The sequence below is a fragment of the Cryptotermes secundus genome, unplaced genomic scaffold (genome assembly GCF_002891405.2).
Source record: "Cryptotermes secundus unplaced genomic scaffold, Csec_1.0 scaffold213, whole genome shotgun sequence".
Taxonomy (NCBI): domain Eukaryota; kingdom Metazoa; phylum Arthropoda; class Insecta; order Blattodea; family Kalotermitidae; genus Cryptotermes; species Cryptotermes secundus.
In genome coordinates, this window is record NW_019731264.1 from 704,926 (window position 1) to 721,800 (window position 16,875).

At 40.8% G+C, this 16,875-nt stretch overlaps 1 protein-coding gene across 1 annotated transcript in view; it reads left to right on the forward strand.

The window, feature by feature from the left end:
* LOC111866730 (ubiquitin carboxyl-terminal hydrolase 34) overlaps nucleotides 1–16,875 on the forward strand; it is a 128,498-nt gene that overhangs the window by 108,437 nt on the left and 3,186 nt on the right. The window contains exons 46-50 of the mRNA XM_023855934.2: nucleotides 3,326–3,560; nucleotides 5,816–6,045; nucleotides 7,660–7,863; nucleotides 9,515–9,652; nucleotides 15,791–16,043. Coding sequence (XP_023711702.1) covers nucleotides 3,326–3,560; nucleotides 5,816–6,045; nucleotides 7,660–7,863; nucleotides 9,515–9,652; nucleotides 15,791–16,043 — 1,060 coding nt within the window. The remainder of the gene's footprint in view (nucleotides 1–3,325; nucleotides 3,561–5,815; nucleotides 6,046–7,659; nucleotides 7,864–9,514; nucleotides 9,653–15,790; nucleotides 16,044–16,875) is intronic.

The window sequence follows — 16,875 nt, forward strand, 5'->3', positions numbered from 1 at the left end:
TGGGATGAGTGCCCTTAAGGAGGAAGCAGTGGTAGAGGTTGGAGAGTGGTCACCACGGGAAAATCTGAGTAGTCACACAAGAAGACGTCAAGAGCAGAAACCTCAGAAAAGAAGGAATGGTGACACACTGATAGGTTATTTGGGAATAACAACCTTAAGGAGGGAGCAATGTCACATGTCCTGTTAGTTCCTCGGAACTCTAGCCATGGTAGAGGGGTCATACCATTTCTCACGGGGCTGGGGGAGCAGTCTTATCAGCTTACATCAGCGTGGGTACTACCAGTTTGGACTGTAGCATCTTTGAGTGTGGTCAGGTGTATAGTACTTATTAGTACTGGCGATTGTATTACATGGTGTTCGTGGCACACCGACAATCGCACAGAACAATTCATAGTGAGGCCAGGGAAGCAATAGCTAATGTTTTCTGCTTGGGGAGTAGCTCTGAACATCACCACAGCAAGCGTATAGCTTCGCGTGCTCCACAACAGCATTTACCTTTCCATGCATCTAAAGTTACAAGGCACGACCTATATATTTATTGCTGGGCAATAGGTCACCAAACACATTCTTGCGGCAACAATACAAGAATTGCCGTTTCTGTGCTGTGGCAATGTAAACACAGCTCAATAACAATAGAGAAATTGCTAGGATACAGTGTTCTCAATGTGTTTTCTCCTTGTGGTCCATGCTGAAGGTTTATAGAGGACAGTGAAGGTTGTTTGAAGAATGAAGAAAGGCTTTGGCAGTCGAGATTGATTGCAAGCTGTAATAATTCATTGTAATTGTAAAGAAGCGCCAGTAAATCCAATCATCTAATCCAGAACCCATTATTATTTGTCACGCTAACCCAGAAAATGTGACTATTCACTTAGTTGGGGTTGGAGTCCAGTTGGGTCCACTCGGCACGGCAGCCACTGATTGGGCTATTTTACCTGCCCCGGGTGATGATGATGGAGGATTTGGTGGAATGAAGATTGGCAGGGAAAACCAACGTACTCGGAGAAAACTGCCCCAGCCCCACTTTGTTGTTCACAAATCCCACTTGACCAGACCTGGGATCGAACCTGGGCCACCATGGTGGGAAGCCAGCAACTAACCACTTGAGCTATTGCGTGACCTAAACGTGACCGTACCAACAGCAGTATTATTGTAATGTGCAATAAAGATGAAAATGGATTATACAGACTGAGCACCCAGGAAGAAAAGAAAGAAAAGGCTCTTAATGAATGGTTAAGGAAATAATATAACTAGGTACATGCCATGTTTGCCAGTCAATCCAGGCAGATGCTGGGATAGTACCTTGAAATAGACTATGACCGCTTCCTTCCTCATCCTTTCCATTCATCAGTTATAATCACCATCTCATCTTATGATGCTGCATAACAGCAGTAGTTGATAAAGCATCATAAAATAAACCAAGAGCCATATTTTCTACATTGTCATTGTTAAATATTCAAACTTATATTTTTAAAATGATCTATCACAGTTATGGTATAATGAAAACCACATTTCCCTTATTTTACAGTTTTCTTGATTTCACATTTATTGTAGGCAGCCCTCCAAAGAGTTTCACTGTTATCATCTTGCACCATATATCTTTGTATAGCCATATAAACATCTCATACATCACAGAACAAAGGCTAAAGCTGTTTACCAAGTACCATGGTTGAGTGGTTAGTGCTACTGCTTCAGAAGTGGCAGGTTTCAGTGTTAGCTGTACTGACAGGTTCATGTGGTTTTACTCAGTCCCTGCAGGCTATTTCTGTGATAATACCATAAAATATTCCAGGACCACTTCCTTCCACATCCGTTCCGGTTCAATTAGCATCTTACAGCTAGACACTACAGAACTTAGGCAGTTTAAGAATATTATAAATCAAGAATCATTCATTAGCTAAAGCTGTTTGTTTTTAGGGATTCATTACAAAGTGAAAAAGGAAAATAACGCCTTGTGTCCAGGTAATGTCTGTAAACTTTTTAGGTGCTGATGTACCTAACAGTAGGACAGATTTTTTAAAATTCAGCATTGGAGACTTCCACTAAAAAGTAATCAGGAAATCCCAATTTTTAGCCACATTGTTCCATGACAAAGCCTAGATTACATATGGTCATAAATTAATTTTTCGTATATGTCATGAGCTGGTAATGAATTTTTGGTGAAGTGCTGTATAAGAGATGTATGTATAACTTCAGTTAGCATTTTGATTCTTAACCATATTGACCATTTAAAAGTTGTCCCAGTGCTTAACTAATTAAGCACTATGCCATGAAAACATATGGGGGAGTGGATGTGTAGAGCTGGGATAGCCCAGTCAGTACAGCAACTGGCTACAGGCTGGATGACTAAGGGTTTGGAATTAGAGTCCCTGTAGAAAGAATTATCTCTTCTCCACATCATCCAGACTGGCTCTGGGGCCCACCCAGCCTCCTATCAAATGGGTACTGGGGGCTCTTTCCCCAGGATAAAGTGGCTGGGGCATGAAGCTGACCACTCACCTCCAACTAGTGCCGACGTGAAAAAAATATGGATATTGACCAGTTACAGAACCTAATTTACATAATGTCATAAATTAACTTATGCATGTGTATTATAAACCAGTAATTAAAATTTGATGAAATTCAAGATGAGAAGTCTGTGTGAAACATTAGTTGGCCATTTTGATTTTTAACCATATAGACTGATTACACGACTATGAGTGGGCTTCCCATGTGTCCCATAAACCATTTCATAGATTTTGTTGTAAGTTAACTTTATGCGTTATTTTGCTGTTGTAACATGAATTTTGTTTGGTTTATCTAACAGACTTCATGTTTTGCTGCAGTGCTGTTTACAAACTGGCCGCCAGTAACCTTAATCAACTACAGAGAATGCTGTTTGGAGTTTGGGTGCTTAAACCCTGTTTGTCTGTAGTAGGACCTAACCATTTGACTTCATGTAGTGGTTTTAAAAGTTTCTCTGTGTTAAGCCTCTGTGTAATGATTGTAGGTAAATGGCTGATAACAGACCGGACAGTAAGGATGGGGTTTCTCACAAGGGCAAACTATTTCTTTTTACGAGTACAACTATGTCCAAGTCTGGAGCCCATTTTGCCTCCTATCCAGTGTGTATATTACTCTTTCTGTAGGAGCAGTGTCAGCCAGTGTGTGAAAATGACCATCATCATCAGTCTTGCAATGAAGTCTAGAGATCATGGATTTGTTTTCTTGCCCTTTATTTGCTTTTTAAGTGGTACTGAGAAACTTCATCTCTATTTCCAAAAAGTTGGGTGCAGTGATTATTATAATGTGGAGGATTCACTGTTATAATATTAGAAATGTTTTACAGGCATTTCACACTTTGCATGTGATGTACCATGAAGCAACTGCATGCCATGTGTCTGGGGACTTGCTAGAACTGCTTTCTATACTGCTGGACTTGATCAAATGCCTGCGTATGTACCGTGAAAATAAGGATGTTCGTGGCGTGTTGCTGGGCACGAAGGAATGGGTGGAAGTCCTGCGTAAATTGGCCACTCTGCTCAACACGTACAACTCATCTGAAATGCGAGCCTCATGCATAGGTAAACAGAGTACATTTCTGTTCCCATTGTTTGAAGTCTCTTCCTTTCATTTTACATAATTTTTGTAGTCTTAGGGTTTGATTTTGCATGTACTTTCATATTTACTACCTACAAATGTGTCCTTTGCTTCAACAGTTTGAGTCATTCAAATTTAGAAACCATTTTACTGTTTTCATATGCTTCAAGACCAGTGGATGCCACAGTGCATTTTCCCATTTGAGACCTTTTTATTGATCTGTTTTAAGCCAAATATGTCACATGTAACAGATGCCTTAGTATGGTAAAACTTAAGGCTGCGCCATAGCTCAAGCGGTTAGCCACTGACTTCCCATCGCAGCGGCCCGGGTTCGATCCCAGGTCTGGTCAAGTTGATTTGTGGTGGACAAAGTGGCGCTGGGGCAGGTTTTCTCTGAGTACTTCAATTTCCCCTGCCAATCTTCATTCCACCAATTGCTCCACAATCACCCTCACGTATCATCTGGGGCTGGTACAATAGGCCAGAAGTGGCCGCAGTACAAGGGATTTAGTCCCACCCCACTAGCAATAAAAAAAATGGTAAAACTTAAGTTTCCCATCAGTGTAACTGGAACTTGCTGTTTAAAGTCTCCTTAGCCAGCTCAGTCTGAGTGAAGTCTCTGCTACCCACTTCCAGTACATTGTTTTAATATTATCCTACCAAACATTGTGTGGAGTTCAGTGCTTACTATTAACCAGTCAAGTGATTTTTTCCCATGTTCTTATCTCTCCCTGAGTGACACATTAAATTCCCCCAGACGTTTAAATTTGTCACTGCCTTCAGTAATTTTATAATTTGTGCTCCCTTTTTAAAATGCAATGTCTCAATTATGTCTCATTATAAAATTATGGAACAACAAGCCTCTGAAAGACCAATTATCAGACTTCACATACCTGTATTTTCTTTACTATAGCCATTACATTAAAGTTTATATGTATTTTTTTAGTAAAATTCTGTATAATCATAATAGTCAGCTGACAAATCTGTCCAGCAAAACTGTGTATGCCTCATTGATAAATAGAGTTTCTTATTGCTGTTTGGGCTTAAAAATAGTACTTCCTTTGCAAGCTCAAGGCTATTGTAGATGAATGAACTGTTCTTCCAGACATCACCGCAAAGTCGTTATCTTTCACAGACTATTAAATCATCACTAAAACATTTACACCACAGAAAACATTGCTGCAACTCAAGTGGCAAATACTGTAAATATTTAATATTTTATAAGTATGTAGTTTTCACTACCAGCCCAGCAGTGAGTCCAAGGTTTGAGTTTTAGGTTAGGCACATTTTCTAAAAATTTTTGAGCATACCAATTTATTTCTGTGGCTATTACTTCTGCAATGTCTGGCATACAAAACAACTCGAATATTCCAGGAGGTTACATGCCAGGCTTGCCAGTAAATGGAACATTTGGTCACTCAGCACCTGAATTTGCCCATACATCACGTTGCATGGTACTGCTGTCACTGACGTTTTCTGCTTCATCAGACCTGACACTTTGTTCACCGCCTAACAAAATTTTCACTTTTATTTCACTCTCACTACTATATTCATTCTATTAAATACCACTGTATTCATTCTCTTGTAACAGTTCATACAACACCTCCTCACGACTTACACGCATCTTCTTGCTAGGACGTGCCATAATGTTTAGTCGAAAGAACTTGAATGTAGGACAGCTATCAAGCAATCACCAACTTCCTGTCACACTCTGAAGTAGCTGGAACATTTTGCAAGCACAAAATACAAGTTTCCATTGCTGACTAGCATTATGTCTGCAACAGAGGACTTAGAAGTGCGTGATGTCTATAGACATCGTGGCCACTACTATACACAGGACCACATGTTGTCTATAGATGTCATAACCACTTGACTGGTTAAAAGATCCCCTGTTCGCATACCAGCTATAAATTAATCCAGAAATATAATCCTGCTCTAACAGTAAGCTGAAATCAGACACATCAAAAGCAACTGATGCTAAAGAATGGCCTTTGACAAAATAAAGATATTATGATCTACAAATTTTATTTGCAACACTTTGCAAAATAAATGTTTAATTAAATACAAGAAATAACAGTTGAGGGCCCAGTGCAGTGTGATGCTGTAGGCTTTGTAACAATAGATCTTTATCTATAATAAATAGATGCTCCAAGGCCAGTGAAGTATGAAAAATTACAGACAACTTTACAGCTCTTGAACAGACCAAATTTGTGAATGAAATGTTTACTTTGATCCTCAGAGGTTTTAAAGGAGATCCTACTGCTGCTTCCCTCAGAAGTCATACAGGTGCTGGTTCCGTTGCTATCTCATTGCCATGCAGCATTCCAAGAAAGTCACAACGCTTTGCCAATGGGACCATACTTTCCTCGTCGAGGACACAAACTGCCTGTGGGACTGAAGGCTGGAACACGTCCATCAAGACCTATGGTACAGATGGCAGTCCCTCACGGGCAGCTTGAAGCTGCTAAGGTTGTAGTTATATTTTTATTAAGTTTTAACTTATGCATTTCACCGGCTGACTACATCTTGACACTCATTCACTCACTTAAAGTATCTTTATTCTTTGCTACAAATGAATGACTTTTTTTCCTGCTGCAGTGAGTTTATAGAGGGAATATTTTTACTGTGTGGACCGGGTCCACAGCTCTGTGCTTAATGGTGGCCAGTGTGCCACTTGCTGCAAGGCATATACAAATTTTGCCAGTGAATGAGCATGCCTGTTGGCCGATAACATTTGGAATGAAGGGAAGTAATTAACTTGCAGACTTGTTTATGATTTGTCAGCAGTTATCAGCTACATTAGCCATTTGTTCTCAGTTTCAGTTAGTGAGTAGTTGGTACATCATGATGTGGTATACTTTAGAGCAACGTGTATTTCTGTATGTCACCCATGTGAAATATGAATCTGCTAGAAAGTGTTGTTGAAAATTTCATGATAAAAGACTTCCAAGCAGACAAACAATTCATAATTTGGTGAATGAACTTAGAACAACAGGACACTTAATAAGCAAGAAACACAAACATAAGCACCGAGCGCTTACTGAGGAGAAGTTAGATGACATAGGGGTCAGACATGAACATACACCTAGAAAATCACTGAAATGTCTAGCTCAAGAGACTGGAGTGTCAAAGTCTAGAGCAAGAATTGCAACACCATTGCTTAAGCCATCCAGTGAAAGTTGGTGTCTGGTGTGCTGTAAGAGCAAGGGAGATTGTTGCATCTGTGTTTTTTAATTAAACAATTACAAAAATATATGTACATGTATAGAGGACATTTTCAACACCTCCTGTGATCTGTGAATTGTAACTACTACATTCCGAACGTTATCAGCCGTCAGGCATGCCGATTCATCGGCAAAATTTGTATGTGCCACGCGGCAAGTGGTGCACCGGCCACCATGAACTGCAGAGCTGTGGACCCGGTCCACACAGTAAAAATAATCTCTATACTTATGGACACTTAGTGTCTGGTGTCAAGAATGAATGTCATTTGTAATTGCTAGAAATATGTGCTTAAAGTTAATGGAGGAACCTAATTTTTTTAGGCTATCGAATTAATTTTATACCATCACTGACATTAACAAAAAAAATTTCTGTGTTATGATGGCAGTAGGAACTCCCATAGTCTTATCAGTACTGTACATTTCCACGTACAGATTGACTTGCAAATGTTATAATTGAGTATTTGTTGCCTGCATCGTTATCAAAAAGATTATCATTTTAAGATCTTGTAAAAATCATCCATTGTGGTCTTTGCAGTAAGCGGATGGATTTATGTGCCAAAGGTATTGGGTTAAAGACTGGTTATGTCAGTCCTCTTGCCATCTTATTCACTTACATCTGGCAATGCCAAAACTCTTAACATGGTTCAGAGCCCATGCTGAGCTGTAATTCCTTTCATTGGCCATAATACTATTATAGGCATTATACAGACTTCTGCCCAGTGGTCATTTCTGCTTAGAAGCTGTTCCTTCCATCAAGAGCATAATGGATGCATTTTGAGATGTAACTGAAGGGTACATAAACAGAACTGTTTATTCGTATTTCCAGCTATGAAGTTTACTTGTATGTTTTTCCCCCTAGGGTGTTGACCCTGAATATGATAAAGCACTGCTTGAATTTTATTCCCCATACCATGATTTTATTGATGTCATGTGCCGCCTGGCTATCAACAATGACTGCATGTCTGAGGCGCTTGTGAACCTGAGCACCATGGTTGGCTTTGAGGGTGTTCCCCTTCATCTCACCTACTTTCCCAAACTGTGGTTGGACATACACCATGCTCAGGTAAAAAGATTGGAATGTAAGTACATATGTGAGAACTATGAAATTCAGATTTGTAAACTTCAGTCTGAGTTTGAATTGGTTTTGAAAGTTCAGAAAGAAACAAGTTAAAGGTAGTACTTACGAGCTGACTTTCCTTATAATTTTTCTGCTTCTGTGCAGTGGCTACCAGAAGTTATAATAATAATTGTACAGATGAGCCTTCGGTTTATACTACCCACTAGAATAGCATGGCTAATAGAAAACAATAGATAATCCAGTGATCATGAAATACCCACTGTCCATGGTGTATTAACCCTATAAACCATTTAATTATTACATACGCACTAAGAAGTGAGACAGATATCTTGACAGTAGAAGTAAGCAACCCTTAAATTCGCTTAGTGGGGGGGCGGAGTCCAACTGGGAAACCAAAGTACTCGGAGAAAAAAATCCGCCCCAGCGCCACTTTGTCCACCACAAATCTTACTTGACCCAACCTGGGCCGCCATGGTGGGAAACCAGCGACTAACCGCTTAAGCTATGGTGTGGCCCTAAGCAACCCTTGCTTATTGGTATTAGGTGGCACATGAAGTGATTACCATTTCAGATAATGCACAAATACTGTAATATCATAATGATGCAACTTGCCTATGTACTCAGGTGCCAAGGCATGGAAATAAATCTCAAGCAGCTTGGTATGATTGCTGTTGCGTGATACAGCTTCCAAAAGATGAATGTGTATATTCCTGACCATGTGACAGCACATGACCTCCATAATGTGACACAGCTGGAAAACCAGAGCCCTCAGCTCTATCAATGAGGCCAGCCTTCATTAATCCCCAAAGAAGCAGGGATTAGTGTCCATGCTGTTGGAGACCAGATCCTCCCACATGCTTGATGATCAGGATACTGGCAAGAAATCTCACTTGTACCAAAGATATCATGGAGGAAGTCAAAGGTAATGTTTGTGTGGGGGGAGGGGGCCATGATGCCATCCTGCATAAACCATTGTGTGATTACTGACAAACCTGTTGAGGCATAAAACTTTTGACAGTGTCAGTGTTTTGGGCAGTACATACATTTGTAGCATGATGATTCTGCTCCAAAACAAAGCTGGTGAACAATTTTTTTAGGAGCCCTCCGTGACCCCAGCATGAGCACAGAAACATGTCTCTGTTGCAGCAAGACTCTTTGTTTCTACAGAAAAGGCAGAATAGTTTTTGCTCTTTGCTTTGCAGTAAAGTCTCCCTTTGTTTGCCAGCTTGGTGTATGGTGTTACATACTTTCTTGGTAACAAGCTGGAACCTCCGTGAAGTAGAACATTCACCTGTGTGATCCAGACTCCTCCAATTACAAGCTTGCCATTTACAGTGAAAATAAGTTGGGGATCATTTCATGTGTCACCCAATAGTAGATGGCAGGAGCAGTACAGTTATAGAAACTTGCAGTAAGGTGATGAGAGGTACAGTCTATTGCAAATCATTGTTTAGTCATCACTGATACATATTTCTGAAACAGATGATTACAGTAAGCTATAATCAATAAGTAAGGGTCTCTTAAAAGTCCCACATGCAAATAACAGAGTCTACTGTATGTATGAAAGGAAATAGGAAGTGCAGTAAGGAAAAGTAATTAAATATAAGAATTAATACTGTGTTTTTTAACATTGCAGCATTTGGACAGGAAGTACATAACATTGCTGGCCAACAGTAATTACTTTGTTGACTATGTGGAGGCTGTGCTGTTAGATGAGAGGACATGTCTCAATAATCCTATCATTTACAACTTCTTATCAATGTACTTCCCAAAGGTAACTGGTTTGAATTATATGTTTGTGGTCTCAGTATTTCAAAATTTCCATGTGTAGAAATTCAGGTATTTATCTTTGGCTTCTTCAGACACTAAGTCTCCAGTTTTGAAGGTGATCTCTGCTACAAAGATCATCAGATTGATACTGCCTAGGGAAACAAATGCTGCATATTGTGAGAATCATATGAAACACAAATACACTCTGTGAGCACAGTTCAGAGTTTTAGTATTGTCACGTGTCAGGTGGCAGACATGACAGAAAGGACAGGTTCTATGAGGGGCAGTCAAATGAAAACGGGTCAGAAGCCAAAACATATTAAAGAGCATTTCTTACCTCAGAAGTTATCTCCATAACCGTTAATACATTTATCCCACTGGGAGATAAGACGGTCAACCCCATCCTTGAAAAAGCTTGTGGGCTGCCTATGGAACCACATCTTTACCCAGTCACACACATCTTTGTCTGATGCAAACTGATGTCCATGAATGTCTCTGTTTAGGTCTCCAAAAATGTGAAAATCACATGGGAAGAGATCTGCGCTGTAGGGAGGAAGTTGAAGCACTTCCCAACCAAATCTCTCTAGCATATTCCTCACAGAGTTGGCAGTGTGGGGCCATGCATTGTCATGAAGAAGGAAAATTCTGTTTGATAGCATTCCAGGGCGTTTTGACTTTATGGCACGTCTCAGTTTCTGCAAAGTGTCTTCATAGCACTGTGCGCTGATTGTGGCCACATGCTCAAGAAATTCAACAAGCAGAGGGCCCTTGCAGTTGAAGAAGAACGTCATCATCACTTTACCAGAACTTGTTTGTATGGCTTTGGATTCCTTGGGTGGGGGAGAATTTACATGTTTCCACTGTTGGCTCTGCCATTTGCTCTCGGGTTCAAAATGATGGCACCAAGTTTCGTCCCCAGTGGCAGTACAGGACAGAAAAGCATACTCTTCCTCATGGTATCGTTGCAAGTGACCCAGTGATGCAGCCATTCTCTCNTGTTTGATAACATTCCAGGGCGTTTTGACTTTATGGCACGTCTCAGTTTCTGCAAAGTGTCTTCATAGCACTGTGCGCTGATTGTGGCCACATGCTCAAGAAATTCAACAAGCAGAGGGCCCTTGCAGTTGAAGAAGAACGTCATCATCACTTTACCAGAACTTGTTTATATGGCTTTGGATTCCTTGGGTGGGGGAGAATTTACATGTTTCCACTGTTGGCTCTGCCATTTGCTCTCGGGTTCAAAATGATGGCACCAAGTTTCGTCCCCAGTGGCAGTACAGGACAGAAAAGCATACTCTTCCTCATGGTATCGTTGCAAGTGACCCAGTGATGCAGCCATTCTCTCAGTCATCTTTTCCTCCGTGAGTTCATGTGGAACCCACTGCACACAGATTTTGCGGTACAGCAGGTGTTTTGTCACAATGGCGTGTATGGAACCGTGACTTATTCCCATCAAAAGACTAATTTCTTCCACAGCGATCAGTTGGTTTGCCTGGATATGACCAACACAGCAACAACATCAGGAGTGAAGATGCGATGAGCCTGTCCTGGGTGAGCATCATCTTGCAGTGACACACGTCCCTCTCGGAATCTCTTATGCCACACCAGCAGACGCAAACCTGACATGCTGTGTTAGCCATAAACAATAGACATGCGATGATGAATTTCTCATCCTCCTACTCCTTCAGCAGTCAAAAAGCGCACTACACTTCGCTGTTCTTCTTTACCCACCTCCATTACTGATGTCGGACTACCACACATAGCGCTAACCTTACTTCCAGCAAAATAAGCAAACAGCTAGTGTGTAAGGACACATCACTGTGCTTTCCTGAGTCCCCACCAGATGTTCATACCGTAAGCAAATTCCAGTGTTACCAACTTGCATGCCGTGTGAGTTATGCATGGTGACCCATTTTCATTTGACTGCCCCTTATAGTTCATATGATTGGATTTATTGGTTTCAATCTCTGTTAATCACATTTAAATACAGTGCTATTGCTGATATACACACAGGTCCTCTCCTGGTTACAAAATTAAAATGCAGGAACTATAGCAGTCTCACTGAATCACACACTCGAAGTATTACACATGAATAAAGTCTTCCCAAGTTGACTTCTTATTCCTCTTCTATGGTGAACCTTCTGTGGCTATCTTCTACCAAGAACTCAGATCTCAGCACTCTGTCACTCACTTATATAGCCGAGGGACTGACATCGACCAACAGTAAACACATATCACATGACCCCTACCCACTGTTCCTGTGTGATGTCACCGCACACGTGCAAACTGACAGACATGCAGGAAACATGCCACATGACGGGTACCTACTGTGTATCGTGTTTACAGAGCTTTTGCCTGGCAAGACATTGATCAAGTACACCGCACTGTGTTAAAGCAGGTGATACGTATAGAACCAGGGGACTTTTGAAGGGTGATCTTTAATTTCTGAGAAACTGGTAGTACCTTACATTTTATGTTTGTTTCCATAGCCATGCATACATCTGTATATAGTACACAGATCAGTTTACTCTCATGCATGTTTGTGATATTCAGCACATATGTTCACTGTATGTAATCTTGCACACAAAGCCCATACTACCAGCTGAGTGAATGGTGAAGGTCATAAAGTCACCTCTAATTCCATTGAACTTCTACCACAGACTGAGTGCTGCAGATTGCAGCAACATGTTTGATTTATGTTAATGTCAACTTTATTTCTCGTTCATTTTTGTATATACTACACACTATCTGTCTGTCTCTGGCTCTACGGCCCTTGTGAACCTTGGCCACTCTTTCAGTTTCTTAATCTATGCAGAGTCAGTAGGACTCCTTGGACAGGGGATCAACCTGTTGCAAGGCTGCTACCTACCCACAGAAAACACAAACAGAATAAATGCACTTGGACATTCATGCCTTAGACGGCAAAGCTACTGCGATCAGCAACTACACAGTCTAATCCAACAAAAACTTATGAAAGGTGTAAAATATTCAGTACTTGTCTTAGANCACTGTAAACGTGTAGACTGCTGAAGGCAGAGTGAACTGATTTGCGCATAGGGTTATAAGTCGTGAAACCCCGCAACAGTGTTAACAGATTAATGCGATTAGGGTTATAAAGTGTGAAACCCCGCAACTGTGTGATAAGTAATTGTAGCCGTTATCTGTAGATTGTTAAATAAACCAATTAACCATCTCTACGGCGTCTTCAGTAACGTAAACACGTTACAATATTAAAGAACATTTCTTACCTCAAAAGTAATCTCCAATACTGTTAATACATTTATCCCACTGGGAGATAAGATGGTCAACCCGATCCTTGAAGAAGCTTGTGGGCTGCCTATGGAACCACATCTTTACCCAGCCACACACGACTTTGTCTGATGCAAACCAATGTCCACGAATGTCTCTGTTTAGGTCTCCAAAAATGTGAAAATCACATGGGAAGAGCTCTGCGCTGTAGGGAGGAAGTTGAAGCACTTCCCAGCCAAATCTCTCTAGCGTATTCCTCACAGAGTTGGCAGTGTGGGGCCATGCATTGTCATGAAGAAGGAAAATTCCGTTTGATAGCATTCCAGGGCGTTTTGACTTTATGGCACGTCTCAGTTTCTGCAAAGTGTCTTCATAGCACTGTGCACTGATTGTGGCTCGAGAAATTCAACAAGCAGACGGCCCTTGCAGTTGAAGAAGAACGTCATCATCACTTTACCAGAACTTGTTTGTATGGCTTTGGATTCCTTGGGTGGGGGAGAATTTACATGTTTCCACTGTTGGCTCTGCCATTTGCTCTTGGGTTCAAAATGATGGCACCAAGTTTCGTCCCCAGTGGCAGTACAGGACAGAAAAGCATGCTCTTCCTCATGGTATCGTTGCAAGTGACCCAGTGATGCAGCCATTCTCTCAGTCATCTTTTCCTCCGTGAGTTCATGTGGAACCCACTGCACACAGATTTTGCGGTACAGCAGGTGTTTTGTCACAATGGCGTGTATGGAACTGTGACTTATTCCCATCAAAAGACTAATTTCTTCCACAGTGATCAGTTGGTTTGCCTGGATATGACCAACACAGCAACAACATCAGGAGTGAAGATGCGATGAGCCTGTCCTGGGTGAGCATCATCTTGCAGTGACACACGTCCCTCTCGGAATCTCTTATGCCACACCAGCAGACGCAAACCTGACATGCTGTGTTAGCCATAAACAATAGACATGCGATGATGAATTTCTCATCCTCCTGCTCCTTCAGCAGTCAAAAAGCGCACTACACTTCGCTGTTCTTCTTTACCCACCTCCATTACTGATGTCGGACTACCACACATAGCGCTAACCTTACTTCCAGCAAAATAAGCAAACAGCTAGTGTGTAAGGACACATCACTGTGCTTTCCTGAGTCCCCACCAGATGTTCATACCGTAAGCAAATTCCAGTGTTACCAACTTGCATGCCGTGTGAGTTATGCATGGTGACCCATTTTCATTTGACTGCCCCTTATAGTTCATATGATTGGATTTATTGGTTTCAATCTCTGTTAATCACATTTAAATACAGTGCTATTGCTGATATACACACAGGTCCTCTCCTGGTTACAAAATTAAAATGCAGGAACTATAGCAGTCTCACTGAATCACACACTCGAAGTATTACACATGAATAAAGTCTTCCCAAGTTGACTTCTTATTCCTCTTCTATGGTGAACCTTCTGTGGCTATCTTCTACCAAGAACTCAGATCTCAGCACTCTGTCACTCACTTATATAGCCGAGGGACTGACATCGACCAACAGTAAACACATATCACATGACCCCTACCCACTGTTCCTGTGTGATGTCACCGCACACGTGCAAACTGACAGACATGCAGGAAACATGCCACATGACGGGTACCTACTGTGTATCGTGTTTACAGAGCTTTTGCCTGGCAAGACATTGATCAAGTACACCGCACTGTGTTAAAGCAGGTGATACGTATAGAACCAGGGGACTTTTGAAGGGTGATCTTTAATTTCTGAGAAACTGGTAGTACCTTACATTTTATGTTTGTTTCCATAGCCATGCATACATCTGTATATAGTACACAGATCAGTTTACTCTCATGCATGTTTGTGATATTCAGCACATATGTTCACTGTATGTAATCTTGCACACAAAGCCCATACTACCAGCTGAGTGAATGGTGAAGGTCATAAAGTCACCTCTAATTCCATTGAACTTCTACCACAGACTGAGTGCTGCAGATTGCAGCAACATGTTTGATTTATGTTAATGTCAACTTTATTTCTCGTTCATTTTTGTATATACTACACACTATCTGTCTGTCTCTGGCTCTACGGCCCTTGTGAACCTTGGCCACTCTTTCAGTTTCTTAATCTATGCAGAGTCAGTAGGACTCCTTGGACAGGGGATCAACCTGTTGCAAGGCTGCTACCTACCCACAGAAAACACAAACAGAATAAATGCACTTGGACATTCATGCCTTAGACGGCAAAGCTACTGCGATCAGCAACTACACAGTCTAATCCAACAAAAACTTATGAAAGGTGTAAAATATTCAGTACTTGTCTTAGATTGCTGTTGGTGGGGGTATGCCTTTTTACATGGGAAACATTAAGTGGGTTATAAGCAGATTATTCTTATGGCATTACTTTTGGAGCCCCATTATTTTAATTTTTTAAGTGTGGAAAATCATTTTAAATGGGATCTTAAGTGGGGTCCACTGCAGCCAGTTTCTAAGTATATAATACCTTCAGCATTAAATAGTTGAAATATTAAAATCACCTAACAAATGACAGCAATAAATAGTGTGACAGTAAAATTTCCATTTTGCAGGACCCATGTTTTTAGATTTTTGTATTTTCTATATTTAGAGGTAACTGTTGACATCTACTGACATTTCAGAAACAGATAGCAGTTTGTCACATCTTTATACAATGTATAGCCTATTTGTACAATAACAAAATGGTTTTGTATTATGACAGTACATTATTAGCAGACAGTTAATTTGTTAATGATAGATTGTAAGTAGCTAATAATTTCAGCAGTTGAACAGTCCTAAATGTATTTATATTTTGTAATGGGAAGAGAGAGTCAGCTTAAATAAAGATGTTTGAAAGGCTCAAACGCACCCGTGTCTGTCTCTGTTCATTTGCAGGTAGCAGCACATGTGTTGACTGAGCAGACTTGTAATTTGATTGAGAATCTGATATCATCTCTCTCGGATATAATGAGCCAAGTGAATATTCAGGCTACAGCATACAAGTTGAATGGGGATCTGCGAGCTTTGGCTCTTGTGTACAACTCAGATGTTCCTCTTTCGCCATCAGAAGAACTTATTTCCACAGTTGATGCCCTGTTGGCGAAGACAAAGCTGGCACGTAAGCAGGCTGCAGAAGTGGACATAACAGGTGAGAAGTTCATGATACATGGCTAAGAATAGCAGTCTTTGACATAGGTGAACACAACCTCTTGTCTTCTCAAGTTCATCTTGGTATAAATCATATCAGTGAGAATGTGAAGGTCACTTGGTAGATACTAGGTGAGTACTGGTATCCATCGTTATACAAACACTAAATTTATGAAAGTTTGCTGCAATAAAGCATGTTAATTTGTACCTATTTTTCATTTAGCAAGCTTTATTTTCCCAACCATGAACAACTTAGATTTGTATGAAGTTTCTTTTTTCAAAGGCAGAGAAATGCGTGGTGCAATCCAAAAGTACCTGAAATATATTAATAAAAACTGTTACATCTTACCTGGATCTAATTCTGCACATTTTGCCCTGCAGTGCCATCTGTTGGCGAGTTGTGGCGTTAAGAATCTTGAAGTTTCAGCTGTGGCTCTATAATTTCAAAGCGCAAGCATCACTGCATCATGTGTTCTGACGCTCGTCGGAAAATGGCAGTTGAACAGAGAGCCAACAATTTTGTTTGAAGTTAGACAAAACAGCTGGAGAAGCATACGAAACGATGAAAAGTGTGTACAGTAGTGATTGTTTGAGTCGCTCGAACATTTTTTGATGGAATGCTGTATTTCTTGACGGCAAGGAGGACATTGAAGACACTCCACATGCATCAAAGCCAAGAACAGTTCATACTGAAGAAAATGTGAAAAAAGGGACCGAAATCCTTGCATCAGACAGATATGTTTCTGCAAGACTCATTGAGGAGCTTTTGCGAATACCAAAAAGTACTATGCATCAAATGTTGACCAAGGATTTGGGCAAATGGAAGGTCTGTG